This window comes from Python bivittatus, unplaced genomic scaffold, assembly GCF_059951505.1.
Source record: "Python bivittatus isolate LINGU-HERP-01145 unplaced genomic scaffold, Pbiv_v1 ctg000680_np1212, whole genome shotgun sequence".
Taxonomy (NCBI): Eukaryota; Metazoa; Chordata; class Lepidosauria; order Squamata; family Pythonidae; genus Python; species Python bivittatus.
The window spans coordinates 8,325,739-8,353,435 of NW_028277095.1; the positions used below are offsets into that span (position 1 = coordinate 8,325,739).

At 41.0% G+C, this 27,697-nt stretch overlaps 1 protein-coding gene across 2 annotated transcripts; it reads left to right on the top strand.

Annotated features, from left to right (window-relative positions):
• The first annotated feature begins 8 nt into the window (after positions 1-8).
• GMCL1 (germ cell-less 1, spermatogenesis associated) lies at positions 9-26,553 on the top strand. Of its 2 annotated transcripts, XM_088152032.1 has the most exons (14): positions 10-321; positions 1,663-1,786; positions 5,373-5,469; positions 7,885-7,982; positions 8,564-8,676; positions 10,923-10,988; positions 11,122-11,206; positions 11,911-12,001; positions 12,401-12,541; positions 13,496-13,565; positions 20,806-20,881; positions 21,205-21,350; positions 22,296-22,383; positions 24,927-26,553. In XM_088152032.1, exons 1-14 carry the CDS (start codon positions 143-145, stop codon positions 25,053-25,055), a joined length of 1,503 nt encoding a protein of 500 aa, XP_088008158.1. In that variant the 5' UTR covers positions 10-142; the 3' UTR covers positions 25,056-26,553. The 2 variants fall into 2 exon arrangements, with proteins under 2 accessions (XP_088008159.1, XP_088008158.1); XM_088152033.1 differs by lacking the exon at positions 10,923-10,988 and having other exon boundaries at positions 9-321.
• The last annotated feature ends 1,144 nt before the right edge of the window (positions 26,554-27,697 follow it).

The following is a 27,697-nucleotide window of genomic DNA, read 5'->3' on the forward strand; positions in this document are numbered from 1 at the left end:
CGGCCGCGTCCATCCCTCTCTTCGTTCGGAGCGGAAGCGCATGCGCCGCCGCGGCGGCAGGTTCCCTCGGTTCGCCGGTCGCTGTCCGGCCGCGTCCCCATGAGGAGAAAGCGGCGGCGGCGGGGGCAGCGGTCGGGCGGCCATGGGCTCGCTGAGCAGCCGCGTGTGGGGGTCCAGAGCCGGGGCGGCTGAGGCGGCGGCGGGGCTGAGGGGCGGCGGCGGCAGCGGGCCCCCCAAGCGGAAGCGCGGCGAGGGCCTGAGCGACAGCGAGAGCGGCGAGGAGAGCGAGCGCGAGGAGCGGCTGCTCAACACCCCCAGGAGGTACCGGCCGACGGCTCCCAGGAAGCCCCCAGGCCCGGGAAGGGCTTTGCCCTGCCCCGGGGGGTCCCCACGGGGATTGGAAGCAGCCCCGGGCGAGGGGGGAGGAGGACCGCACAACGCCGGCAGCCTTGAGGCCATGGCGCAGAAGACCTGGGGGAGCCCGGAAGCCCCTTTCTCGAGGGCTCCCCTCGCCCAATGCAGCGTTTCCCAGCCTTGGCGGCTTTAAGAGGGGTGGACTTCAACTCCCAGAGTTCCCCAGGGGTGAGACTTCAACTCCCAGAGTTCCCCAGGGGAACTCTGGGAGTTGAAGTCCACCCCTCTTAAAGCCGCCAAGGTTGAGAAACACTGGTCCAACGCATGGAGGGGCTGCGCAGATGCAGGATTTAAATTGGGGAGGGGGAGACAGGTGAGTTACACAGATGCAGGCTACACACTTCTCATCAGTGGAGCTCGTGACCTTCCCGTTGTGCCTTTGGAGACCTTTGAGATCGCCTGAAACCTTTTGCTGTAGGGGAGATTCCTGGTTTCTCCCAGGAGGGTCCTGTTTAAGGGTCACCGATGAAATGAGCAGCGACTCAGGAAAGCTTCTGCCTTTGAGTAAAACTTGTTGGTCGGGAAAGGGGCTCCCCAACTCCTGATGTTTTGCCCCTGAAAAATGCTGTTCTGTTAAGGTTGGGGGAAAGCCGTCTGACTGAATGAAGGATGCTTGTACGGCAGCATATTACACAGCTGTTCAAATCTCTTTAATATTATGTATAATGTTACGTGTAATATTAAAGGTATTGTATTAAAATATAATATTATGGAGTTCTCGGGGTTCTCTGAGCTTGGTAGTTTGCTTGCAGACGTTTCATGACCCAACTAGGTAACAACATTAGTGCAAGGGAGGGTGGGGTTTGTGGCTTGTTGATATATAGCAGCTTATAGATACACCATCTTTACATATTGTTCAAAAGAGATAATAAAAAACCTAGGAAGGAAACAAAAAGACTAGAACGCTTCCCTCTGGCAGCTAACACTCAGATTATCAGGGATCCGTGCCAGACAAACAATTAGGTGGAAGAAAATACTCTAATCAAGGATCCACCAAGGAAGAAACCAGACCCCTAACTAAACCAGCAGGGCAAGCTAGTAACAGGCAAAAAAACCACCCTGTTTCACACTGATGATGTTACCTAATTGGGTCACGAAACAACTACAAACTAACAACCAAGCTCAGAGAACACCAAGAACTCCACAGTTCAACCCTGAGCTACAGAGATTTTCTTCAATTGGATTAATATTACGTAATATCACATATATTAGAATTTAACATTTTATGTTTATCTTTTCCTAACTCAGGAAAAAGCTAAAAAGCACTTCAAAGTATATTTATCAGACTCTGTTTCTGAACGGAGAAAACAGTGATGTGAAAATTTGTGCCCTGGGAGAAGAATGGAACTTGCACAAGATATACCTCTGTCAGGTAAAAATTGCCTTGTGTTTCTCAGATATTCTCTGTCCAATATTATTAGGACAGAGGTAGGCAGGCTTGAGACCTTTTTTTAATACTTAAATGCAGAGCTCTGCTGACTTGAGTGTGGTGCAGGAAACAGATATGGTTCTCCTTGAGACTCAGTCCAAGATAGTTTGCTTCTCTGCAACTCAGAGGAGTTATAAACCCACAATTTATAAGCCCATCCAACTTCAGTATATTTAGTTTAATAAACTGTGTTTAAGCAAACCGTGTTTAGGCATATTGTGGGAGCATAGTCATAATGTGGCTAGTAGCTCAGTATGAAATGAGAAACTGTAGAGCTAAAGGATAACTGAGCCCTAAACTTCAGTTTTCAGTATTACTCATAGTTCTTGCACAAAGGTCCAATCCTGGTAGCTTCAAGCTTTTTGATTTTGGCATTGTAATTAAGGGGCAAGAAATGTACAATCATAAGTAATGGATTCATAGTCCAGATCTTACTTCTGCCTACTCCTGTAGTAGTGGAGAGTAAATCCCAGAGACCAGGATGGACATGCAGCTTTTGAATTTCTTTGTTGGAGCCTCTTTCAAGCTCAGTTGCAGAAAATCCATAGCATGCTTTCCCATAGTGTAAGGCAGGAAATGTGGAAAAATTAGTGTTAGCCCAAAATAAGCTTGACAATTTAAAAAACCAAAATGAGTTCCTTGAAACAACAAAGGAGTTGTCCACCTGCCATGTGTCATGGCCTTGCATGCTTTGCACTGTTGCTCCATTCACTCTTCACTTCCCATTAAGTATTCCAAATAGGTAGTCCTCCCCCCACCTAACCAAATGGTTGTACCATCTCTGGTATGCATTTCTTATTAATCTCTTGCTGGCAACTTTAAGCTTCTAAAAACTGCAATAAAGTATAGATATATTCTGTCTTTATCTAGATCTTTTAAATTAGTGGAAAAAATTATAAGTGATATATTCTTGGATAATGTGTGTGCTTAAATACTATAAATAATAGTCTTTATCAGTGTTTAGGTGCTTGATCTGGTGGTTATGTATGTTTGTATATGGCCAGAGGTTTGCTAGTTGTTATGTTTGTTTCTGGTATCCTTCCTTGGCCTAATCTATCAAGATTTCCTGGTGTTTATTACAAATAAAAGTTCCAAGTATTAACCTAAGTATTTTCATTTCTTTAGGCCAGGACAGATCTTTGCATTATATCTATATGTTTTTCAATAGTAACATTTGTTTCTACTCAAAAATTGTCTACTTCTAAAGCTTTGTAGTGGAAAGGTAGGTGCAGTCAGGCAGTGATACTGGATCTTTCCACATTGGAAGTAAGGTTTCCCCCCCCCCCCCACCTAACAGTTTTATCATGCTTTAGGTGCTTGGCTGAAATCTCAGCTCCACCGTAGACACAGCAGTGGGGCTAGATAAGCCATTGGTAGAATTTGGGAATTACTGGATTACTAGACAGTCTCATAATGAAACTATGTAAAATACATTAAGTAATGAAAAGAATGTGCTGTTTTTCTGGTCTTGGTCCCTTAGTAGTCAGGAGCCAGGTATACCTGGGTGAGGCAAGGTGCCTTGTCTAACTCTGAGTACAGAGAACCAATGAACTCCAAAATTATATAATGCACATTGATTTCTCCTGGCCTGCTGCTTCTGAGGAACCCTTTCCGTAGTGCCATGCGTCTCAAGGTTTCCAAAAAGCTTATGTAGGAAAGGCCCCACCCCATAAATCCTGCAGGGTGCCTGTAATCAGAATACATGGAACTGATTTGGATGCATTCTGTAAGAGGGCAGTTTTGGGTTTGTCTGTTTTTAAGCAGAGACTCCAGTTATATAGGCATGATTACATGTAGAAAGAAAAAATTAGCAATTTATGCTCTAGTGGGCTTCTCAGTTATTGGAAGAGAAAGTTGGGTATACCTTTTTTCGTGCCGCTCTAGTAACAGCTGAAACTGCTTTTCTTTCCCTTAATGTGTTCACTGTATTGACAACGTTGTCACCAATGTGGTCATATCTGGCAATAAAATTCCTGTTAACGTTTTCAGGAATACTATTTGCAAGATTCTGCCTTGCTGATTAAATTCTACATGGTGCTTGTTTCAGCTATCTGGTATTTTTTTCTGATAAAAAATTAAGATCAAGAGAAAAGATTTGTATCAAGAAGGTAGACCAAGCCTAATTAGCAAATTACAGTACTCTGGCTAAAGAGAGTTAAATTACAATTTGTGTCCATGAAAAAGGGAGTAGATCAAAATCTTATTCGTATTCTTGTATTTGTGAGTAGTTTCTCAAAACTAAGACTGAAATTTCAATAATTTTGTCTTGTTTTATGCTGACAAGTTGGTGTTCTTTGCTAACAATAGCTTGTTTGTTTTACTAAAAACTGCCATAGTCAAACAATAAATTTGAAGGTGGCAAAGGAAAATATTGAGTGTTAAGTAAAGTTCAGCAGCTAGACAAATATTAGTCTGCAGTCACCATATGTTATTGCTATAGATATCAGAGCAGTAGAGAGGTTTCATAGCTAATATATTAGTAATTAATTAAATAACACAATTTATGAATAATACAGATTTGTCAGGCTTAAGGAAAATAAGTTTGGTTGTGGAACAGGGATATTGCTGTACAAATAGATTTTATTTTTTTAATCTCTCAGGTAAACTTCAGTGAGCGATGGCGGCTCATAATGGGTCACCTCCAGCTGTGATGTGAAGTTCTAGTAAAGCAGTATTTTTCTCCTCATTGGATCAAAAACTAGCTATTTCTAGTTTTATAAGAATTGCACTTTAATGAAAAGGTATACCTAAGTGGTGTATGTGTATGTGTGTATTAACTTATCAACCTGTATGTATGCGTATGGAAACGTCAACGTACCTACAGTATACAACTCTCCCACTGCCCCCCCGTAAACTTGTATGTCTTGCATGTAGTTCCTTCTTCAATACCTCTATATAGTTGTGTCCGCAGGAATTTTTTGCCAAGGTTCTGGCAGCATTATATATTTTGGATGCTCATTGTTTTTTTACAATCAGTTATCCTTCATTTGGTTCAGATGCGATCCCTCCACTTGTATAAGCCATGTATAACAAGGGTTTGGCCAGTCCCCTCCCTCCACCCTTTGCATGCTGGTTTCAATGCTTAGATTCCAGTTTAAGTAAGCCGTAGTGCCCTGTTACAGTCAAGCTGATAAAGTGTGGTTTAATACTAGTTTACTAGCCAAATTTGAGAGCATAGCTTGATCTTAGTTTTAGTTCCTGGAACAACCATTAAATAACCTATTTTGGATGCAATTAAAACCCATTTATTCTGTTCAGATCAAAGCACTGAAACCAGTGCGGGGAGGTGTTGGGGGGGGTTGGCGGGGCAAATGAAGAGTGAATTGGTGCAAAATATGAGTAAGATTGAAATTTAAGGAGCATATTTTCAAATTAGGAGAGACAAATAGAAAATGTCATTCATGTGTAACCAATGAAACCTTAGTTTCGCTTGTTGTGAAAATTATATTTTGTTATACTTTCTTAACATATAAAATGTTTAATTGCAAGCGTTTTTTATTATTTAAATACATGATTTTTCTGTTCATAGTCTGGCTACTTTTCAAGTATGTTCAGTGGCTCCTGGAGGGAGTCAGGAATGGACACAATAGAATTGGAAATTCCTGATCAGAATATTGACATAGAAGGTAAGCAAAGAATCTTTACTGGACTCTTTTTAACATAAAAGTTTCAAGCTGGAATAGATTATTTGAATCAGGTATTATAGAAAAGACGTGGGCATTTATAAATTATCTTGGGAAGGGCATTCCAGTATTTTATCTCATCATTGCAAAATATATTTTACCGAAACTCATCTTTTAGATAATTCATCAGAAAAAAAGATTTCTCCATTTGGGGGCAGTATTAAACAAAGTGAGGTAGGCATAAATGGTGCTCTTCTAAATTTATTGTTGGTGAAATTAGACACATCTAAAATATTCAATACTTCTATCATAATTTTTATTATAAATGAACAGCAAATTATGAAAATCACCATTTTTTATGATATGGGAGATAAAGTTGCTAATGCTTTACCACGTTAGTGTATAAAAAGAATTTCCATTTAATTTCATAAGTGTTCATTCCAGCCATTATGAAACTTCGGCATAATGTAAGGTTTCAAACTGATTTCAAACAGTTCAAGTAAGAATTATTATTTAAAGTTACGGATAGTTTATGCCACCATCAGGCAGGGTTGCAGACTACATCCTCTCCTTGTTTAGCGACTGCATTCTGTTCCAGTGACCAGGTGGTTAAGCAAAATGGTCACTAAGGTGAACACATGACTGAGAGAGAGAGACTCTGCGAAGATCATTGGTTGCTGCCCTCTCATTCAGATAAAGTTCTCTGTACAGTGTCCTGTGCCTGACCCATTTTTCCTCCTTTTTTTTGCCCTCTCACAAGATGGAGAGATTGCTTAAACAAACTATCTCTTCCTGGGCTGCTTTTCTTTCCAGTCCAGTGATTCCCTAAAAAGTGCCAATGGCAAATTAACAAGCTCAGCTTTATGATCTTAATTAGTTGATTAGAACCCTCTGCCTGAAACTGACCAGACCTTAATCAGTTTCATACTGAAGGCTTTTGTTGTAAGATCCAGGAAATGCGATGGTAAATGCGCACATTGGTCAGAAAATGAATTTTTTATTACTATTTATTACTGTCGTATTTGCAAATGGTCGCTAATTGAGGTAGTCGCTAAACGAGGAGTGGCTGTATAGGAATTGCAGCCCATAATATCTGAAAGGTTCAAGCTGCCGGTCATTCTAAATTCATTTGGAGGCAATGAATTTAGGATCTTTTGCTTGCAAAGCAGGTTCTCCCTCCTTGAGCTACAGTCCTGTTTGGAAAATAAATAAATCTTTGAGTACTGCTGAGTATGGTGGGATATAAAGTGAATAGATGAGATTTAAAATTGCATTAAATCTCATTATTAAGCATGTGCTGCCAGCTTTTCAACTCAATTGGAATCGCCTGTGTGACTGATGTTAATAGTTAAGTAGCTAATACTATTAAATAGGAGAATTTGGCTTAATAAAATAATTGGTGGGAGAAAAATTGAAACTGCTATTACTGATTAAATACTGTAGAGCAGTGTTGTCCAAACTTGGCCACTTTAAGATGAGTGGACTTCAACTCCCAGAATTCCCCAGCCAGCATGGGGAATTCTGGGAGTTGGTCCACTCATCTTAAAGTGGCCAAGTTTGGACAACACTGCCGTAGAGCATACTTCTCCTCAAAGCATTGAATTAATATCTCGAGCTGCATAGGTGTGCATTGCTAATACTGTTATGAATTAAGTCCTTCATCATGGCTGCTCGCAGGAGCTTGCTGATTTCATCAAAATGTGAAATGCAGTGTTGTGCTGCGAAGTCTGCCCTTTTGATACGTGTGAGTGATGTCCCAACCCAGAGGGGTAGGACTCACAACAACGCAATGCTGTTTTTGTCACTTGGCCCTTGTGGATGCACATTTTTCAACCTCTGATTGAAACTTTCAGCATTTTTACATAAAAATACAACATTCTAAAAATTAAGAATAGTGCTGGTGTTTGTTTGTTTGTTTGTTTGAAATGTCTATCCCAGCGTTTCTCAACCTTGGCAACTTTAAGATGTGTGGACTTCAACTCCCAGAATTCCCCAGCCAGCCTTGCTGAATTCTGGGAGTTGAAGTCCACACATCTTAAAGTTGCCAAGGTTGAGAAATACTGGTCTATTCTTTACTTTTTGATCAGCCTCTGAAGCTCTGTTCAGTGTTCCACCGTGTCAGCTGGTAAAAACTGCAGAACGGTTTTTTTTCTGGAGTGAGGGGTACCTACGTTTACAATTTCTGCCTGCACTTAAATTAACCATTTTTCCTGCTTAGGGTTTACATTGTTTTTTTAAAAATAGCATTTGAACTACCATTTGCTTAATATTCTGGGTACGTTATTGTTATTATGTTTAAAATTGTTTGAGAAGTAATACTTTTTGTATATCGCCCTTAATAACAATATTGAATTGGGAAAAATAAATATATAACCTGTATTCTATGTATGAGGACTCTTAGCGTGGAGTTTTCTTTAGCCTTACAGGTCGCCTTTGGCTCACTTTACCGGGATGAAGTCTTAATAAATCCTAGCAGGGTCATTGCCCTCCTGGCAGCTGCCAGCATGTTACAGCTGGTAAGTGGAAATGGCTGCCTTTATTTTACAATTCTTTGGTTGGCAAAGTACAGGGCTTTCAGCTCTGCATGTAGGTCCAGTCTTCATTTGTATTCCAGGGATGAGCATATAGTAAATGCCATATCGCTTCTGTTATCCTGTGGCCATGTCTTAAAGCATATGCTTAGCAGATATAAGGCCCCAGCATCAAAATCTGTCTAACTCACCTTGATTGGCAGAGCTGGGAAGGATGTTTTCTCGCTATCTCTTACCCCTCCTCCCCTTTCCATATGGGGGCATGAGGGTGAATGATTGATGCTGCAACCCAGAACACAAGCACCGTGACTCAGGATGCCTCTGAGTCTCAAAATTAAATATTAGCGTACCAGTCCTTCCCTTTCCTCCTTCCAATATAAAGGCAGAGTATAATTTTGCCTAATCATCTGCAGAAACAGGCATGGAAAATGCCTGTTTCTGCAGATCAAGCCAAAGCTATCTAGATAATCATTATGTTAACATTCTTGCCAGCTTTAGGTGAGGGCACCCCCTGTAGCATTAGGCCTGGGAGTAAGGATTCATTTTGTATCATTGTATGTTTACAGGATGGCTTAATACAGCAATGTGGTGAGACAATGAAGGAAACAATTAATGCAAAAACCGTGTGTAGTTATTATAATTCTGCAGGAACATATGGATTAGATTCTTTGAAAAAAAAGTAAGTATTGGCACTGAGACAAGTTTTGTTCAAGAAGGCACTGTTTCCAAAAGTTAGTATGATTCCCCCTGGAATTTTCTAAGGCGACTTACCTTGGCTTTGAGAAGCATCTCACATGATTTTTTCAGCAGAAACCTTGCTGCTTATTTCTCCAGTCAAATATGTGAATATAAAAATGTGTTTAATTTTAGAAACATGATACTTTCAGTTTGTGCAATAATTGACATTCTCTGGCTGACATACAGGGAAATTACATTAAAACGTTATTTAATTTCATGATAAAGGCATAAATTTAATTCTGCGGCAAGTAGTTAAAATGTGCCATATGTAATATAGCCAGAGTAAGGCCATAAGCCAAAAATGGAATGCATTAAAGCCCCAGGGCAGTTATAAAAATGCTTGAAGAGGGAAAAAAATCTTTACCTCCTACCCAAGGAATAGAACATGTTGTTTGGCGAGCAGGGGTGGGGGGCATTGCTGCAGATGGGGAGGGTGCAGTTACTGAAATGGCTCTCTTGCTTGTAGCCACCCACCTCTTGTGTAGGAGGGACCCCTGTGAGAATGCTGAGGGAAGGATCTTGGAGTCCAGGTAAACATGAAGGGCCCATGTTTTGTACCCCAAGCTGTCCTCTCTTTGGCCACTGCTCCAGAAAAGGCTTGCAAATGAGGTTTAATCTGTGTTTGATCTGCTTCATACACATTTTCCTCCACTTGAATGATGGCCATCCTCCCATTTCCTTCATTGTCCTTAGCATAGATTGTTATCAAAGATTGTTATGCTCTGCCAGGAAAGAGAACCCAATTGTGTCAGTTGGCCTGGGATGCCTTTGTATTCCTTAGGGACCAAGGGAAGCCCAGGAACACCAGCCAGAAATTCTCCTAGAGCCTTTTCAGTTCTGATAGTATGATTATTATTTTAAATTTCTCACCTTTGTTGCAGGGGAAAAGAGCTAATGAAAATCTAGCAACATATGACCTGACTAGAATTAGGAAACCATTGTTAAATCTTTCACCTACAGATTATCTTTTTTCTGCTTAGCTGAAAAGACCATATCAAGAATGTCTTTTCACACGTGTTGGTTGTTTATGTTGAGGTTTTACCCAAACGATTGTCTGGAGATTCACAATACCATGTTTATATTTTAACACCATATTTGTCAGCTGAGGCAGGAGACTGGTAGTAGGTACAGGTAGTCATCAACTTACAGCCACAATAGGGACTGGAAAATTTGTCATTAACCAGTGGAGTCATTAAGCAAGGCATCACGTGACCACACCCAATTTTACGACATTTTTTGCAGTGGTGGTGAAGTGAGTCATGCAGCTCCCCATTGATTTTGCTTGTTGGAAGCCAGCTGGGAAGGTCGCAAATGGCATTCATGTGGCCTCGGGACACTGCAACCATCATAAATACATGCCGATTGCCAAAAACCTGAATTTGGATCACATGACCACGGGGACACTGTGATGGTCATAAGTGCGAGGAGTGGTTGTAAATCACTTTTTCAATGCTGTTGTAACTTTGAATGATCGCTAAACAAATGGTTGTACGTTGAGGACTACCTGTATACTAGTGGAACCCACAGCTGAGTGCTCAGTGTAAGCCACAAACACTTAGGAGCTTGGAGCCAGAAGTGAAATTCTTATAAATTCCTGAGAGGAAAAGGGAGAGATTCACTCCTCCTTATTCTTACAACTAGCTTTCAATTAAATATGTCAGCCACAGTTAAATAATAAATGAAAGAGATTGTAGTTCAGATTGGGCAGGCATTTAAAAACAATACCAGTGGTCCAGACAAAGAATACCAAGACAACAAGGATTTTTTTCAGCTGAGGAAAGAAATCAGCAGAAGAGGAAACAAACATGAGGTGTCCAATAATTTGTTTCTCAGTTGTAGATCTGTGGAAAGATCATCTGCTTGAAGAGCTGGTTGTTTGTCCTGAGTGTTAAAGGCTCTTTGATTATCAGGAACTGCTAATGGGATTTCCATGTTCTCTTATTCTGACAGAACATTGGAAGCATGTATAGGAAGCCCAATTTAAATAAGGAATGGAAGTAGTGTGTAATCCATAATAGTCTGAGGGGCATCATAGTAGATTGGATGGGCTTTGGAGTATGGTGAATGTGGGCTTCCTATTACACTTTAACATCTGGGGAAAAGTGCTCAGCGGCTTGTTTAAAACATACATTGCATATCAGAGCATTATCTATGTGCTATGAAAGGACTTACTTATTTTAAATCTAGGTGTCTTGAGTGGCTCTTGAACAACCTGATGACCCACCAGAGTGTGGAACTCCTCAAAGAACTCAGGTATTGAGTTTTCAGGATTAACCGAGATACTATGGGAACATGTTTAGCATAATAAAATGCAATTCAGATAAGTCTGTTGACCTAAACACAATTCATGCCCTTTACAATTCAAAGGTCACATTGTTTGTTTCAGCATAAACCTCATGAAACAGCTGATTAGTTCCTCTAACCTGTTTGTCATGCAAGTGGAGATGGACATTTATACTGCTCTAAAGAAGGTACTAACATTGAATAATGTCACAGTTTGTTCCAAGTTTGTTTTGGTGATAGAAAAATAACCTTTAAACCCCACTGCCGTTTCCTCAAAATTGACAATATTCTTATATTGGAATTTGAACTTAGGCTGATGTTGTCACCTCTCCTACCTGTTCTTTCTTGATGGTGCAGTGTCTTTGACAGGTGATCATTTTCTGTATCGTGGTTATTCATGGTACTAGTTGATTCATGAACCATTAAAACTGATTTAAGAATAACACTGGATTACAAGATGGCGCAGGATATTTAAAGAAGTACAAAGAAGACTCCACTGTGCATATTTACAGAATGATTATTTATTTGGTTATCTTCTTTCCTTTCTCTCATTTTACTGGGTCCCACTGTTGGCTGCTTCTCTCTTCTTCCCCTCTTATTTTTTTGCTTGCTTTCCTTATAAATATGTCACCAGTTAATTCTTTAGTTGCATTCTAACAGAACAAACTGTCGTTTCTTCACCAAAAATCCCGAGAAATGATTTGTACCAGACTGCAGTTCAACTGGTACTATAATGCCTTCATTCCCAAATACAAGCCAGAGCAGTCATGATATTCTCTATCTGTAAACAACCATTTTTAGTAGAAACTGAGTACATGTGTGTTTGTGTAAAGCTGTAGTTACTTAGTGTATGTTGAAGTCAACCTTACAGCTACTTCTTTGTTTTATGTAGTGGATGTTCCTTCAGTTGGTGCCTTCTTGGAATGGGTCACTAAAACAGCTTTTAAGTGAAGCAGATGCCTGGTTTTCCAAGCGCAGGAAAGGTCTTTATGAAACGCTTTGTGAATATTTTGCATGTTGGAAAGTTTTGAAACAGGATAGACCTTGAAGTTAACTCTACACTAATGGGTTGTTCCTGTGGGCACAATATGCATTTCTTTTGTGTGGGGTGGGAGGCTTATAGTCCATAATCTTGTCCTGCCCAAAAAATTCCACTTTCCACTAATTTTCTTTCTGAGTCACTGTTAATTACTTTTAAAAGCAAATCAGGATATAATCCTACTAAACCGTATCTGAATTGGCTTCTGTGTTGGGATTGATAAACTGCCTACAGAATGCAACACCACTTTTTACTTAACAGATGACTGATAATATGTAGCTTGCCTGAAATGCACAGAACCAAAATATGTTTGAACTCTTAAGAATCTGCTGTAACTTTTCAGATTTTGGGGATGGCATCTCATTCTTGGAAAGTGAACAAGGAAATGCATTTTTAACAGTGTTCAGACATCTGAGGCTGCAGTATATAATCAGTGATCTGGCATCGGCAAGAATTGTTGAGCGAGACAGCCTGATCCCTGCAGGTAAGAATGGAGTAGCTTTTTTTTTTCTTTGTCATGCCTTTCTCCACTTGAGAAAGTGAAATCAGAATCGATGGGTCTTTGAAAGGGTTCCCACATATAGAATGTAGAAATCTGTGTGCCACCAACAAGTGTAGGTGACTTGGTGGTAAAATTGCCCAATCATCATTTTTGCAACCATTGAATCAGTTTCAGGCACTTAAACTAGTCTGTGGCAAGATTTAAGTTATTTCCGTTACGGTTTTTAAAAGTTGTTTCCAGCACATTAAATTCCTCTGTTCCCTTTATTACTTATTTTTAAACATTATTCTTCAACCCTCTCTAGAACAGGTTTCAGCTCTTGGTCACTGCCTTCCCCCTTAATCTTAGCACATGCCACTTGCTCTCATTTCTTTATTTATTTACTACTGTGTAGAATTTTCTCGTCCTGCTACATAAAGCCCAACACCTATGCCTGCTAAATTCCAAAAGCTGCTAATAATAATATTTCTTAACGTTCACCTTCTGTGAGTGTGTGTCTGTGTGTGTGTGTCCAAACACACATTTCACAGTTTCTGTCACATATTGGACCCATTTCCTCACTTCACTTAGATGCCAGCAGAATCTTTTAAGAGTCGAATGGCTGGTGCTCTTATTTTAGATAGCTGGTTATCTCGTCCTAGTAGTGCATATCTGTGAAAAAGAGGAGTTATGACAGAGTCCCCCTGTGTGGAAGAACAGCAAACGAGATAGTAGCCTTTCCTTTTCTTGGCCCTCACTTCCTTCTCAAAACTTATTGCTGTTTGTTTTTAGACTCTACTTTTTCATCTTCTTTACATAAATGGGGTACATAAGCTGCTCAGAATCACTTTGGGACGCATAGAAGCCTTGTAAATAAATACAGATAAAACGTATAAGTGCTGCTTAACTTACTTACCTCATTCATAAAAGGCCCACTTTGGTCTTTCTAAATTTTAGACTGGCTGTCCTCTGTTTACAAACAGCAGTGGTTTGCCATGCTCAGAGCAGAACAGGACAATGATATTGGGTATGTATAATGCCTCTTTCTCTGTAACTGAGGAGCACATCTTGCAGTGTTCATATAATGAAAAAAACAAACTCAAGCTTTTGTATAGTAACTGTTTTCCCATTAGAAATACCAACCTTGTTTGGGTAGTTGCATTCAGGGGTCCAGGATATGTGCACATGGAGACAGGGGAAGTGGTAAAATGAAACTAGCCTTATTTCCTTTCTTCATATCCCTGACACAAACAAGAAGATCAAAGCTTTCTCCTCTCCCTGAGTCTACCTACACCATAGAATTAGGAGAAGAGTTGGATCTTGTTTAAGGCTGTGAGAGATGGACCTTTCCGCAATTTATACAGAATTTGGAAGAAGTCACTAACACCAGCTTCCTGACTGATGGAGCTAATTGTGTGAATATGTAGCATGACTGGGCTTTTATTTAATAAAATAAGGAAAGTTGTTTGAATTGATTTTTCTTTGAATATTGGTCTGTAGACAGTTTTGTTACGGTGTTAAGGGTTTAGCAGTGCTTTGTTTATGCAGACAGCTCTTGTTACTGTATAAAACATAGTTGATGAAAGTTCAGGTTTTTCTATCTGCAGGCTTATATATTGATGCTCCTGAATTTCAGGTTTGCCATTCATATGGAAAAAATGCTAGACATTGTGGTTTCATGTTAATTAAAACCCAAGCCTTCCAAAACTCATTGTACTCATTGATATTTTTGGTAATGTTTCCCTGGAAAATGCAATTTGTAGCCAGTAAGCTTAAATGTGAATAGTATTGGATGTCCTAAAGCCACTTTGACAAAATAACAAAGGATTCCAAAATCTGAAGCAATATTTTGCAGCTCAGTCTCATGCATATTTTCTCAGAAATTCCTCTGTGTCTTATTCCTTTTGCTTTTCAGCCAGTGGGGATATTTAAACTGACCAAAAATTAAGTGCTCTGTAATTGTTTCTAAATTAAGACTCCTGAGTTGTTTATCCTTTAGATTCATGTAGCTAATGAACAATAAGCCAGGATTCTCCAGGATTCTGATTTAAAGTTCTGTGCATGATAGAGCACCTAACTGATTAAAAAAAAAGGTTTTGGTGTTGCATGGGCCAGCACAAAAGCAGAAAGCTGAAATGCAGCAACTGAAAAATTTTTACAATAAAAATTGATTAGAGGTTAAAAAAAATGTGTTGTATGGAGGCTGATCCACCATCAGTTCCTGGTTAACAGATTTCAAGCATGGTTGGAAGAGGTTCCCTGGGAATGTGGTTTGTGGAGAACTGCTGCCATTGGAGGCAAAACTGCTCTTGGCTTGATCAAACAATGTACTGATACTAGACAGCTTTTCATTTTGTTGATGTTCCTCTGAAGTTTATTTTTTTTACATACATATATACATATATATAGCCTTTGAGTCATCATTGACTCCTGGTGACTGCCTGGACTAGTCTCTGCAGTTTTCTTGGCAACATTTTAGAAGTGTCTTGCCATTGCTTTCTTCTTAGGCTGTGTTATGGCATGTGGGAATGACCTTGGGAGACAGGAGGAAGAGCCGCAGCCTAGATAATGGCCTGATAAAATTTTAGTCCGAAGGAATAGGGGTCACAAAAGCATCTCAGAAGAGACCCTGCCTAGTTTTCGGAAGCGTAAAAGTGAGGGAGGGAGGAATACTTTCAGACTTGTAAGATTCTGTTACTATAACCTTTTAATAAAGATAGAGCAAGTACTCCTGGGTATGCTTCTTGTCTGGACTACCTCGCAAGGCTGACAGGTTGAGAGAGAGTAACTGTTCAGGGTCACCCGGCTGGCTTTACTCATAGTCTCCTGGTTTCTAGCCTGGTGCTTTAACCACTATACCAGATTGGCTCTCCATATTAAGATTGATTGATTGATTGATTGATTGATTGATTGATTGATTGATTGATTGCCTCTGAATCAGTGTTGACTCCTGGTGACTGCCTGGAGAAGTCCCTGCAGGTTTCTTGGCAAGGTTTTTCCTTCTTCCTAGGGCTGAGAGGGAGGGACTGGCCAGCCAGCCAGCTTCATGCTTAATGCAGGACTTGAAGTCACAGTCTCCCAGTTCTAGCCTGGTGCCTTAACCACTACACCAAACTGACTCTCTATACATACACATACAGTGGGGCAAAAAAGTATTTAGTCAGCCACCAATTGTGCAAGTTCTCCCACTTAAAAAGATGAGAGAGGCCTGTAATTTTCATCATAGGTATACCTCAACTATGAGAGACAAAATGAGAAAAAAAATCCAGAAAATCACATCGTCTGATTTTTAAAGAATTTATTTGCAAATCATGGTGGAAAATAAGTATTTGGTCACCTACAAACAAGCAAGATGTCTGGCTCTCACAGACCTGTAACTACTTCTTTAAGAGGCTCCTCTGTCCTCCACTTGTTACCTGTAGTAATGGCACCTGTTTGACCTTGTTATCAGTATAAAAGACACCTGTCCACAACCTCAAACAGTCACACTCCAAACTCCACTATGGCCAAGACCAAAGAGCTGTCGAAGGACACCAGAAACAAAATTGTAGACCTGCACCAGGCTGGGAAGACTGAATCTGCAATAGGCAAGCAGCTTGGTATGAAGAAATCAACTGTGGGAGCAATAATTAGAAAATGGAAGACATATAAGACCACTGATAATCTTCCTCGATCTGGGGCTCCACGTGAGATCTCACCCCGTGGGGTCAAAATGATCACAAGAACGGTGAGCAAAAATCCCAGAACCACATGGGGGGACCTAGTGAATGACCTATAGAGAGCTGGGACCAAAGTAACAAAGGCTACCATCAGTAACACACTACGCCGCCAGGGACTCAAATCCTGCAGTGCCAGACGTGTCCCCCTGCTTAAGCCAGTACGTGTCCGGGCCTGTCTGAAGTTTGCTAGAGAGCATTTGGATGATCCAGAAGAGGATTGGGAGAATGTCATATGGTCAGATGAAACCAAAGTAGAACGTTTTGGTCTAACGTCAACTCGTCGTGTTTGGAGGAGAGAGAATGGTGAGTTGCATCCAACGAACACCATGTAAGGTTTGCCCTGTTCGACAGAGAAACTCTCGTGACACGTGTGGTTCACAAAGAAGGTTTACTCATGCGTAACGTAGTAGTCACAAGCAAAGCCAGGACTGGCTTGGTACAATTGCATCACTCGTTATATTCCCCCCTTCCCGCGCTTTTTTCCCGCCCCGCGATCACGTTGCAGCTGCGGATTATTGGCCCCCAATAATCCCCCTTGATTGTTCATGATGGCAGGGTCGGTCAGAGTCCATTGTCCTTGATTGCCAGTCCCCCTCCGGCTGGGTTGGTTCCTCCCCGTTACGTGCAAGCCCACGGGTTCTGTGCTGCGTTGCGATCTTGTTTCGCTGCCTGCGGCCCCGTTCATTGCTGGCTCGCGCCGTTATCAGTTTATAGTTAAAAGCTTCCGCTGCGGTTTTCCGGTTGGCTGGGCGCAGGTGGCCCGTTAATTAGCGGCGGTTTCAGTTCCTCTTTTCCCCGCTAGCTACCGCCGGTGGATTCCGCGTGGTCTGGCTGCGAGCTTCCCTGAAGCCCCGTGCTGACCGAACCTGACACACCATCCCTACTGTGAAGCATGGGGGTGGAAACATCATGCTTTGGGGCTGTTTTTCTGCAAAGGGACCAGGACGACTGATCCGTGTAAAGGAAAGAATGAATGGGGCCATGTATCGTGAGATTTTGAGTGAACACCTCCTTCCATCAGCAAGGGCATTGAAGATGAAACGTGGCTGGGTCTTTCAGCATGACAATGATCCCAAACACACCGCCCGGGCAACGAAGGAGTGGCTTCGTAAGAAGCATTTCAAGGTCCTGGAGTGGCCTAGCCAGTCTCCAGATCTCAACCCCATGGAAAACCTTTGGAGGGAGTTGAAAGTCCGTGTTGCCCAGCGACAGCCCCAAAACATCACTGCATGGAGGAATGGGCCAAAATACCAGCAACAGTATGTGAAAACCTTGTGAAGACTTACAGAAAACCTCTGTTTGACCTCTGTCATTGCCAACAAAGGATATATAACAAAGTATTGAGATGAACTTTTGATATTGACCAAATACTTATTTTCCACCATGATTTGCAAATAAATTCTTTAAAAATCAGACAATGTGATTTTCTGGATTTTTTCCCCCATTTTGTCTCTCATAGTTGAGGTATACCTATGATGAAAATTACAGGCCTCTCTCATCTTTTTAAGTGGGAGAACTTGCACAATTGGTGGTTGACTAAATACTTTTTTGCCCCACTGTACACTTACACATACGGGTAGTCCTCAACTTACAGCCATTTGTTCAGCAACCATTCAGAGTTATGATGGCACTGAACAAATGGTGGTTATGACTGGTCCTTGGAGTTCTGGTCGTCCCAGCACCCCTGCAGTCACGTGATCGCGATCTGGGCACTTGGCAACCGGCTGGCATTTACGACCAGTTGCGGTGCCCCACAATCACGCAATCTTCCCTGCCAGCTTCCCCCAAAAGGCAATAGGGAAGCTGGCAGGAGAGATCACAAGTCGCTGGGATAAGTCTCCCCCCCTCAGGCACCCTCCCCGACCCTCACAGCGCCTCTTGCGCACCCTCCCCACCTTCACCACACCTCCCTTGCAAACCCCCTCACACACACCCCACCTGTCAGCAGCCACTTACTTGCCTGCCGGCCTGCTTGTGAACCACCTGGGACTTGCAACTTCCTACCGGCTTTGCCACTGACTTGGTTGTAGGAAGCCGGTGGGATTCAGTTAACAACAGCAACCAGGACTGCTGGGATTTCCATCACTAAGGGATGCAATCACACTTTACGACTGCATCGCTTAGTGATAGAAATTCTGGTCCCAATTGCCTTTGTAAGTCAAGGACTACTTGAGCACATAAAACTTCAATCTTGTTGCATGCTGTACCTTTAAAACCCAAGCAGATAATTGCCTAATTTTTTATGTAGATAATAATGCTGTTTTACCAATTTCTTGGGGGGGGTGTTAATTGGAAAACATCTCTATCATAATAGTACTGGCAGAGGTGAAGTCCTTAGCAGTTCCATACTTCTGAAGTAATTTACTACTGCAGTAAATGCCACCTTTTGATTGGTTGCTGCCCCACTGTTTTTTTCACAATGTGTGGTTTTTGTTGCCTTCACATTGGCAGATTAATGTGTGTATTGGAATAAGTGGATAAAACAAAAGAAAGATGGCTGTGCCTTATGATAGTTGATCATGGCTAGAGGAGAGACCAAGCCAGACTTATTCCTGGGTGGTCTTGAGAAGAGCGCGAAGCATAAAGCTAGATTGAACCAGTTGGAAAGTGTACATGACCACGGTGCTATGGTTTCAACCATTCTACACCAGATAATCTTACACAGTCATGTTTAATTTTAATTAACTTCCACATCACTGTGAGAAATCAAGAAACGATTTAAATCACAATAGATACTTCATTAGAATGTGTACCATGAAGGAAGGAAGGTTAAAACAAGTCATGGGAATGCCAGTATAGTTGATGATGAGAATCAAGGAAGCTAAATATTTCTATTCAGATATGGAAGTCATGCCTAAATGAGTCCGAAAGAAGCACAAATGCTGGCAAAACAAATGTGGACAAAGAATCTGAGGAACAAATTGCTGAAAACAGCAGTAAAGTCATTAATATCAGAATCTGGAAACCAGCAAGGGAAGTTATAAGAAAGATGGCAAATGTGTAAAAAAATTGTGAAAGGAAGAGAAGATGTCTGCAGGGTTTGTTCCAGTGCTTGTGGCTCAGGAAAGGCATTTAAAGAACTAAATCAAATAAAGATAATTAAAATGGAATATCTGATGTTATTTGATATAATAAGCCACTGTTTGCTGGTGAAGCATATCCAAGGTTTTGAGAGAATTTGAATCCAGATTTATTCTGACGTCATTAAACATGTCATAAAAATCAACTGTTTTATAAAATAACTGAAAAGTAACTTAGATATTCCTTATTTTAGAAGATTTTGGTGTGGTAAGAAACTCTAGGCCTCTGAGCCTAAATACTTGTTTTGGATAAATTTGTGGAAGATATTATAAAACCTGAAGGTATTAAACAGATAGAAGACTCTTGTTCTGTATGAACTGGCGCACTTTCTGCAGAGAACGTCTTTTTCCCCCAACAATGCTGCTTGCCAACAAGCATTTATTTAAAGTTAGTCAGAAATATTACATGCTTTGATTTCCAAAAAGCTTTTGATTTCACCTTCAGTGGAGATCCTGAATAATGTAGCAGGCATAGCATAACAGGACATGCTTTTCAGTGAATGGAAACTGGCTAAAGAAGAGAGAATGGACAATTCTAAAGTGTCTACACAGCTTGCTTCTGAATTGTGGAAAGTAATCCAGGTTAGTGGATTATTCCCAATTATTCAGAATGTAATGAAACCTAAGCAATGTTGTAAAGATTGCCAGATTTCTCCTAATGAAGTGACAAGCTAAGGGCACGGCACTTTGTATTAGAACAAGGGACAGGTTGTGTTGGGCAGTGTCACTATATTGGTTTGGCTTTAATGGGCAGATTCCTCTTCTAATTGTTTTCAGTTGATCGTATAATTTTTAACTTTAAATCTAAGGTATCTTATGGATCTTGTTAGGAAAGTGAAAAGTGGTTAAGAGGACACGTGAATTATGTTGCTTTGTTTTGGTACCTGGTGCTATCCTGTGATTCACGTAAGTCCTCTTCAGGTCTTCACAACGTGGCATTTTAGCCTTTGGTTAAATGGGGGGAGTTCAGTATACCTTTGGGTTGAGGGGCAGGTATAGTCTTCTGCCAGGTGACTTTCAGTGCTTGGAAAGAACTTCTTACTCTCTTTTGTTAGCTTAGGGACAGCATAGAGGTCAAAAACCGGAGCAGAATGTGGCTTTTTTCTCATTTGCACGCTACATATTACCCCAGTGTCAGAGACACTAACAAGCCCTGGACAAAAAAGCTCTTCTGTGCTCATTCAGCTTTCTCTCCATCATAAATCACAATATTCTCTCTTGCTCTGGGAGTGTCTACTGTACTGCTAGTGTGCTGGCCTACCCCAGGACAACGCCTTGCCCAGGAAGATAGCTGTTAGATGCATTAGCCAGGAACGAACTTGAGGACACCAACAAGGAGAAGATAACTTACTCGGGAAAAAAGAATTTATTTTTGGGTTAAGATCTGTATGCAACCAGTTAGAATACTTTTCTTATGCTTCCTTTTGATAAAATGCCATTTTATAGAAAGTTATTTTGTATGTTCAAGGCCTCAAGAGATTAATAAAGAGGAACTAGAAGGAAACAGTATGCGGTGTGGCAGAAAACTTGCCAAAGATGGTGATGTAAGCACAAATATTTTTCCATGTCCTTTTAAAAATGTGTAATTCATTTACAGTTTTTATAAGCTGTTTGTTTCCCAACAAACAGCGTTTTCATAACTAGATCATTTTAAAAGGTCAAGAACTTTGTTATTGGAAAGTATAAAAATGGTAACAACGCTCATGTAGCTTTTTTAAGCAATAAATCTTGAATTTCCTGAGCTGACACAAAAAATACAAGGTGTCAAAGTAGAGGTCCCTAGCAAGTTACTTAAGTTCAGAGCTTAAGCCACTCGTTTAAAATAGAACTATTTCTTAAATTATTTCTTTTTCTTTCTTTCTGCAAGTATTGCTGGCGATGGACAGGCTTCAATTTTGGCTTTGATCTGCTGGTCACATACACCAATCGTTACATCGTCTTCAAACGCAACACACTAAATCAGCCCTGCAGCGGCTCAGTCAGTTTGCAGCCCCGGAGGAATATTGCTTTCAGGTGGGTTCTTTCGGCACCTGTGTCTTCTTGTAGACTGCAGTTGTTGGAGATCAGTGTCATTTATCCTTCCATTAAAAAGCAGGAGAAGGTTGAATTACCTCCCCCCTCCAACTGGCCACTAAGGAGCCTTGAGTTCGACAGCATTTTGTTGATCGTGGCTGCTGTCTGGAGTGGCAGAGTGTGATTCCTCACAGCTCCCTCTCCTCCTCAGGCAGAGTAAGCCTTGTCCATTCCAAGACATGTGTTGGTTTTATCTGCCTATATCACTGAAGTTTTAGGTGCTTATTTTGTTACATCATGGTCCATGACTACAACAAAGTCATTTGTTCATTAAGATCATTGAAGCAGCAGCAGGCAGGGGGGGGTAAGTTGTTTGAAACTGTTTTCTGTGAAACTGCATGATGCTTTCCAGGGGAAAGTAGTGAGGAGGGCTTAGTGTAGGAAGGGAAGTGGGCAAAAGAAGGCTAAAGCAGCAAAGGAACCTGTCCCTCCCTCACAGTGTTTCTCTTTGTTCTTATAGGTGAATAGCAGATAAAATACTTAGGTACTTGCCAGCGTCATAACATTCAAACCCCTATAAGTGTACAGAAATCTGTGTTTAGAATAATGGCAGACACCAGCATGTCACCATTGCCCATGACAGGCCAAGTGTTCTTCCCAGGCACAAAGATTTATCGTACTTTTTAACAAAACAAAGTCTGCTCAGGCCTTTTAATGAGCAAGTGGTGTGGGTTTTCAACTGAACAGGCTCTTCGGTTTTTTCTCCTTTTCCATCATCCTCCACGTTATTGGAGTTGGCTACCCATGGTTCTGGGAACTGTAATGGGACTATAAGAGATGTTCCTCCCCCATCTCTCCTCACCTTCTCTCAGAAAAAGCAACAACAACAACAACCTTTTTTCATAGATTTTAGCTTGCTTAGTGTAATTTCTCTTCTGTCCTTAGGCTGCGACTGGCTTCTTTTGATAGCAGTGGGAAACTTATTTGTAGCAGAACTGCCGGATATCAGATACTAACCCTCGAAAAAGATCAGGTTTGTATTTGCAAAGCTTTTAGTTTACTTTAGCTAGCAGTGTCAGAAAAGAAACAGTATTACTCCCTCAGAAGAAGCAGGAGGTCAACAGAGATACGAACTGGGTTCCACCATTGGCTGTCTTGAAATTACGTTCTCTCGTGGCACTGTATTTGCACATTGCAGCCTCACTGAGGGCTTCTGACATCTGCTACAGAAACAGCTGCTTTGAGAATTAGCTGAGACTCCCTATTCAGAGTGCCAAATTTCTCTGGGGACAGCCTAAGTAGCAAGTGGTTGATTGTTTCCTGGAAGCCATTAAGTTGGTTATGTGCCTCAAGTTGGTGTCAACTCTTAGTGACCACTTAGATAGATTTTCTCCAAGAGGATCTGTCATCAACCTGGTCTTTTGGTCTTCCAGCAGTGCATCCATTGCTTGCTGTGATTGAGTCCATCCAACCTTACCTGCTGATTGTCCTCTTCTCTTTCTTTTCACCTGCTTGTCTTTAAAATTGTTTGTTGGGGAGCTTTGTTCAACTGTTGAGGAGTTGAACAAGAAGAATAAGAGTCAGGTGAGGTAGATTTGAGAAAAATAGTTGGTGAGCAGGCTTCTCATGGACAGCAGGGCCCAAAAGAGAAGAGCTACTTTCTAAATTCTTGGGAACATGATCTTTTCTGCCTGTTTCTTAAGCACAAGACACACGGAAGCAGTGAACTTACACCAGTTTCCGACAAAATGGGTGGGGATGGCCCCTAGTTGAAACAGGCGTTTTAAAAAAAAAAATGTCTCAAAGGAGTACAGTAAGCTGTTCTCAGGAAACAAGGCCTTTTGGTTTATAAGTCAGAGGGAATCTCTGAGCCCTGCAGGTATGCTAACAATCATCTGAACACAGTCTTGGCAGTGGCATCAAGCATGATGGGTAAATGCCAGAATTCACTAGGAGAGATGTCAGCATCCATTTGTGTGTGCCTGAACTGTCTTGATCTACAGTGTCCCAAGGAAAAATGCATTCTAGTAGCCTAGATGCTACTAGTAGGTGAGTAATTAGCACAAGGTCCATCTTTTACAAACAGCTGACATCCCCTGACAAGCTCCTGTAGCTATACAACAGAATCCAGGAGCACCCGGAACCACGGACTGATTTTTCAGGATGTGTGCAAGCCTATGCAGGATCAGTTACAAACCTCCAGCTGTAGTCATCATTTTCTGTATCTGCAGTGCCTCTGTCTGGTCTGATTCAGTCTTGTTTCTCCACATCGCCTCCAAAATCTGAGTCAAGAGTCACACAGCCTTTCAGGAAGACAAGTTGAAAACAGGAGGATCATCCACAGTCCAAACATTGCAGTAGTTTTCTGTAGCTTTTAGAAAAAGGTGAAGACAAACTAGAATGTTGTGATGCTTCTGAGGCTAATGGCCGTGGAGTACAACAGAATCTCCCTGCTACTTTGTTGAAACAGTTCTTTCAGGAACTGGCTGAACTTGGGCCTCCACCATGTTAAAAGAAACATTCTGGAAGGATCCTGTCATGGATAGTGGCATAGATAAGCTATCCAGAAAGAAATTGGGATAGATGGTATTGAAGTACCCTGCAAAGTCAAAGAAAACCAATGGGGGTGTTTGGTCTTTCCCTGGCACAACTGAATCCTCAGGGTACCTGAGGCTGCTCTTGACTTATCATCCGGTCTAAGGCCTGATTGGATTGGTACCATCAGCACTTCCTCAAGAGACTGTCTAATGCTCCAAGACTGGTAAATTCAGAGGCTGAGATTTGGTTTCTTCAACCAAATTTGATTTTGCTGTTGTTTTCTACAAAGCACTGGGAAACTCTGCATTCCTCAAGAAGAATTTCAATAACTCCATGGTCCAAATGCCTACTCCATGGTCCTACTCCATGGTCCTACTGTTTGGTGTAGGCCAAGAATGTGTAGCACTTTGGCCACATCCTCAAAGCTGGAAGGCTGGCAGCCTTTCTCCCTGCAGAAGAGGACAGTGTGAGATTGCTTCTTCCTTCCTGCAGGGCACTGAGAAAGTCAGGTGAAATGCAGCATTTCTTACAGCTCACGTCAGATGATTCTTGGAGAGAATTCCTTTCCTCAAAAACTCCACTGTTTGTGAGCACAAGGAGGACAGATGTTTTGAAGAGTGGGATAATCAGCTGCAAGCAGTTGGAGCAGGCAGCCAATTCCTGTCATTTTGTTCAGGCGTTTAAATACGTGGAAAAGTATTGATTTGAAGCCTCCTGATACAAACAAAAGCTGGCAGGATAAGCTGGCCCCTTCAGTGGTTGCTGTTTTGGTGGATGGTGCTGGAAGGGCTAAAAATCCTTGAAAGCCTAAAAAATGCAACTAGAGAAAATATTTAGAGAAGTAATGGTTTTCTCCTTCTGTAAGGATTTAACTGTTGGGTGCTTGGTTGAAGAATGTCTCTGAAGTTACATGATTATGGTTCAGATTAATTCCAGAATTTCTAGAATTTTCTCTAAACCTTTTTGCAGGGTTTCTGAAAGCATTTTTATTTTCAGTCTGATATCTTGCTTTTTTTTTTTTTTTTTTTTGCTTTCTAGGAACAGGTAGTGATGAATTTGGACAGTAGACTGCTGGTCTTCCCTCTGTATATCTGTTGCAACTTCCTGTATACTTCCCCAGAGAAGAGAAAAGAAAACGATGGACAGTCAGATAACCTAGACAGCTGAGAGTGACATTTGAAACTTCTTTGCATGGTTGCTTTAACTTGGAAGCTCCTGATGCACTGAAAGAAAAATATCGAAATGGCCTTATATACTGAAGCAAGGGGGAGGGGAAACTATGAGATTCTACCTATGTCAGAATACAAGCCCCAGCAACTCCAGCTGGTGTGACTAACTAGTGAGGTATGTTGAGAGCTGTAGTTTTGTGACATTGTGAACCACAGGTTCCCCACCCCTGCCGTAGCAGATAAATGCAACTTCCACCTCATGTCTATACATTCCTATGCATATCTGAATAGCTGAAACTACTTATGATGACCTCTTTTTTCCTGTGAATTCTCAGCCCCAGAGAATGATAAATATGAGGATTACCACCAGATTCCTGACAGTACAGAAAGAATTTAAACACAGTTCATTAACTGGGCTTGCTTAATTAAAGGGAATAGGATGATACATCTATAAAGCCCGTGTTAACTTAAGTGTAACATACTATTTTTATTTTATGGCCTCTTGATTTGTTCTTCTGACCAAGCCCTTCATTGTTAAGGGTCAGTTATTGCCTTGGTGAAATCTCTTTGTTTCTGGATTGCTTTTAATTCATTATACTTGTAAATATTTCCTATTGAGTTGAAGCCTTTCTATAATATATCTTGTTTTGTTTTCAAGAAATATATATTTTTAAACATTGGATGTATTTTTAAAGTCATTCTGTAGAATCTGGCTGCCTCAGTTCAGCATTTTTAATACATCAGAACTCAGACCCATCATTTCGTTATTGGATATCTGTTTTTACTTTTTTACTTTTTGTTTTTTGACTTTAAGCAAAAAAGCACTCCCAAACCATGAAGTGACTGAGCAAGTCTCTGCTAGTCAGGTGGCCAAGTCCACCCCCAAAGAGAAAAGGGGCTGTAGCTGAGAATTGCATTTTGACCCCTGGGGTTTCTCTGACACTTCTACTCGGTTGTCAGAAGGGCCAACCGGGTGAAATTCTGGATCCTATGTAGCTTTAAAGGCACTGAAGTTCCATGTGTCTGCATATACACACAGCACAGCAACATGTCTCAGGATTGCAGCAAATATCCTGTTGAAGCCAAATGTACACCAATACAAGCATTTGAAAGCATTTTAGTTACTGGAATCAAACTCAGCGGGAATATATATCCCATGTTCAGGAATTTAGAACTTTTGAGTGCCTTTTGAGTTGTATCTATATTTGAACACTTTCTTTACCTTGCTTAAGATAGATTGCTGTCAAAAACTGAAACGTAAAGAATTTGTGTCTTGAATTGGTGTTTCAAAAATATAAGTAACTATTAAAACTGATATATAAACTGTTATTTGGTTTGTACATACTTTTGATGGTTGGGATGGTTGTCCATTGTCTATCCTTACATACCTGTTGGTAGCATATTTTTGTAATACTTAATGTGCTATGAAGATAAAATAGCTTGTTCAGCACAGTGAAACAATGACAAATTGAAAATAAACCATCTGCATTTTAGAATTTATAGTTGTTTATTTTGTGTTGGGGACAATTCTTTAAAAACAGTTGCTAATCTTGGGTTCTTTTGTTTGCACAGTTTTTTAACCCAACAAAAACCCACCTGCAGTATATTGTTTTTCTGCAAGATACATTGTTAAATAAGGTACAATCCTGTGGTAGCAAGATAAAATTACACAACTTGGTATTCAATATCAAATTCAACTTAATTTGATTCAATTTAATTTAATTCTGTAAGGGAAAAGTGTACTAATTGTGGCTGCAGAAATATCCCTGCATTGGAAAATATGCATGGACTGCTTGCTGAATGAAGGTCTTTAGGTGGGTTCCTGTAACATGTTGAGTGACAAATTTACAGAAATCCACTTCAGCCTAGTCAGGAAAGGTTTTCACCTGGTGCTCACAATTAGGCAAATATTGGTCTAGCTTGAACTGTCTTGGAGAAGATATTCTATAAATCAGGTCAACCCTGTTAAAAGTTCCAAAAGTTCAGTCTGAACCACTGTAGGGGGAGACCAGAAGAAGATGATGGCAATTGTAGTGCTGCTGAAAAAAACACATCCATGTCCATGAAGTCATCAGGAATTGAACTCAACTCAAGGGAGACTGCTTTAATACAGAGGAAGACACTCATTTCTCAGAGGCTGTGTAATGTGTAAGGGATTTGCAGGACACCATGAGCTACAAAGCTTGAATTAAAGAGCCAGACAACATTTTGGAGTGTAGCTGTTGCTGCTGCTGCTCCTTTTACAGGTGGGTGTAAAATTCGTGGCTGCACTTTTAGGCAACAAGGTGATACAGGCATCTTTTTTGGTGCCCACCAGACTCCCTGTCAATGTTTACGGTGAATGTTTTTAAATTAAAAATAGGATGCTGATATGTGCAAAGGGATGCACTGCTGTCCAGCATCATATTTACAAGGATGTCTTTGGCCCCACTAAAATCTCCCTGGTAGAGAGTAGGTTGCCTTTGGGTGAATGGATGTTCTGTGGCTGGACATACCCACAATGGCAGCCGTTTTACGAACAGGCAAGTCTGTTGCATCCAAATGGTAAGTGCCCAACGCGTGCTCTTGAAATCCCAAATGTGCCCTGGCTAAAAAAAAGGTGGCTTGTCGATATTGTCAATACAGAACCTTTCACCCTCC

Coding starts and splice junctions, on each gene's coding strand:
- GMCL1 (XM_088152032.1), top strand. CDS start 143: ATGGGCTCGCTGAGCAGCCGCGTGTGGGGGTCCAGAGCCGGGGCGGCT. Junction 11,207..11,910: donor TTTATACTGCTCTAAAGAAG/GTACTAACATTG, acceptor TGTTTTATGTAG/TGGATGTTCCTTCAGTTGGT. Junction 12,002..12,400: donor GTTTTCCAAGCGCAGGAAAG/GTCTTTATGAAA, acceptor GTAACTTTTCAG/ATTTTGGGGATGGCATCTCA.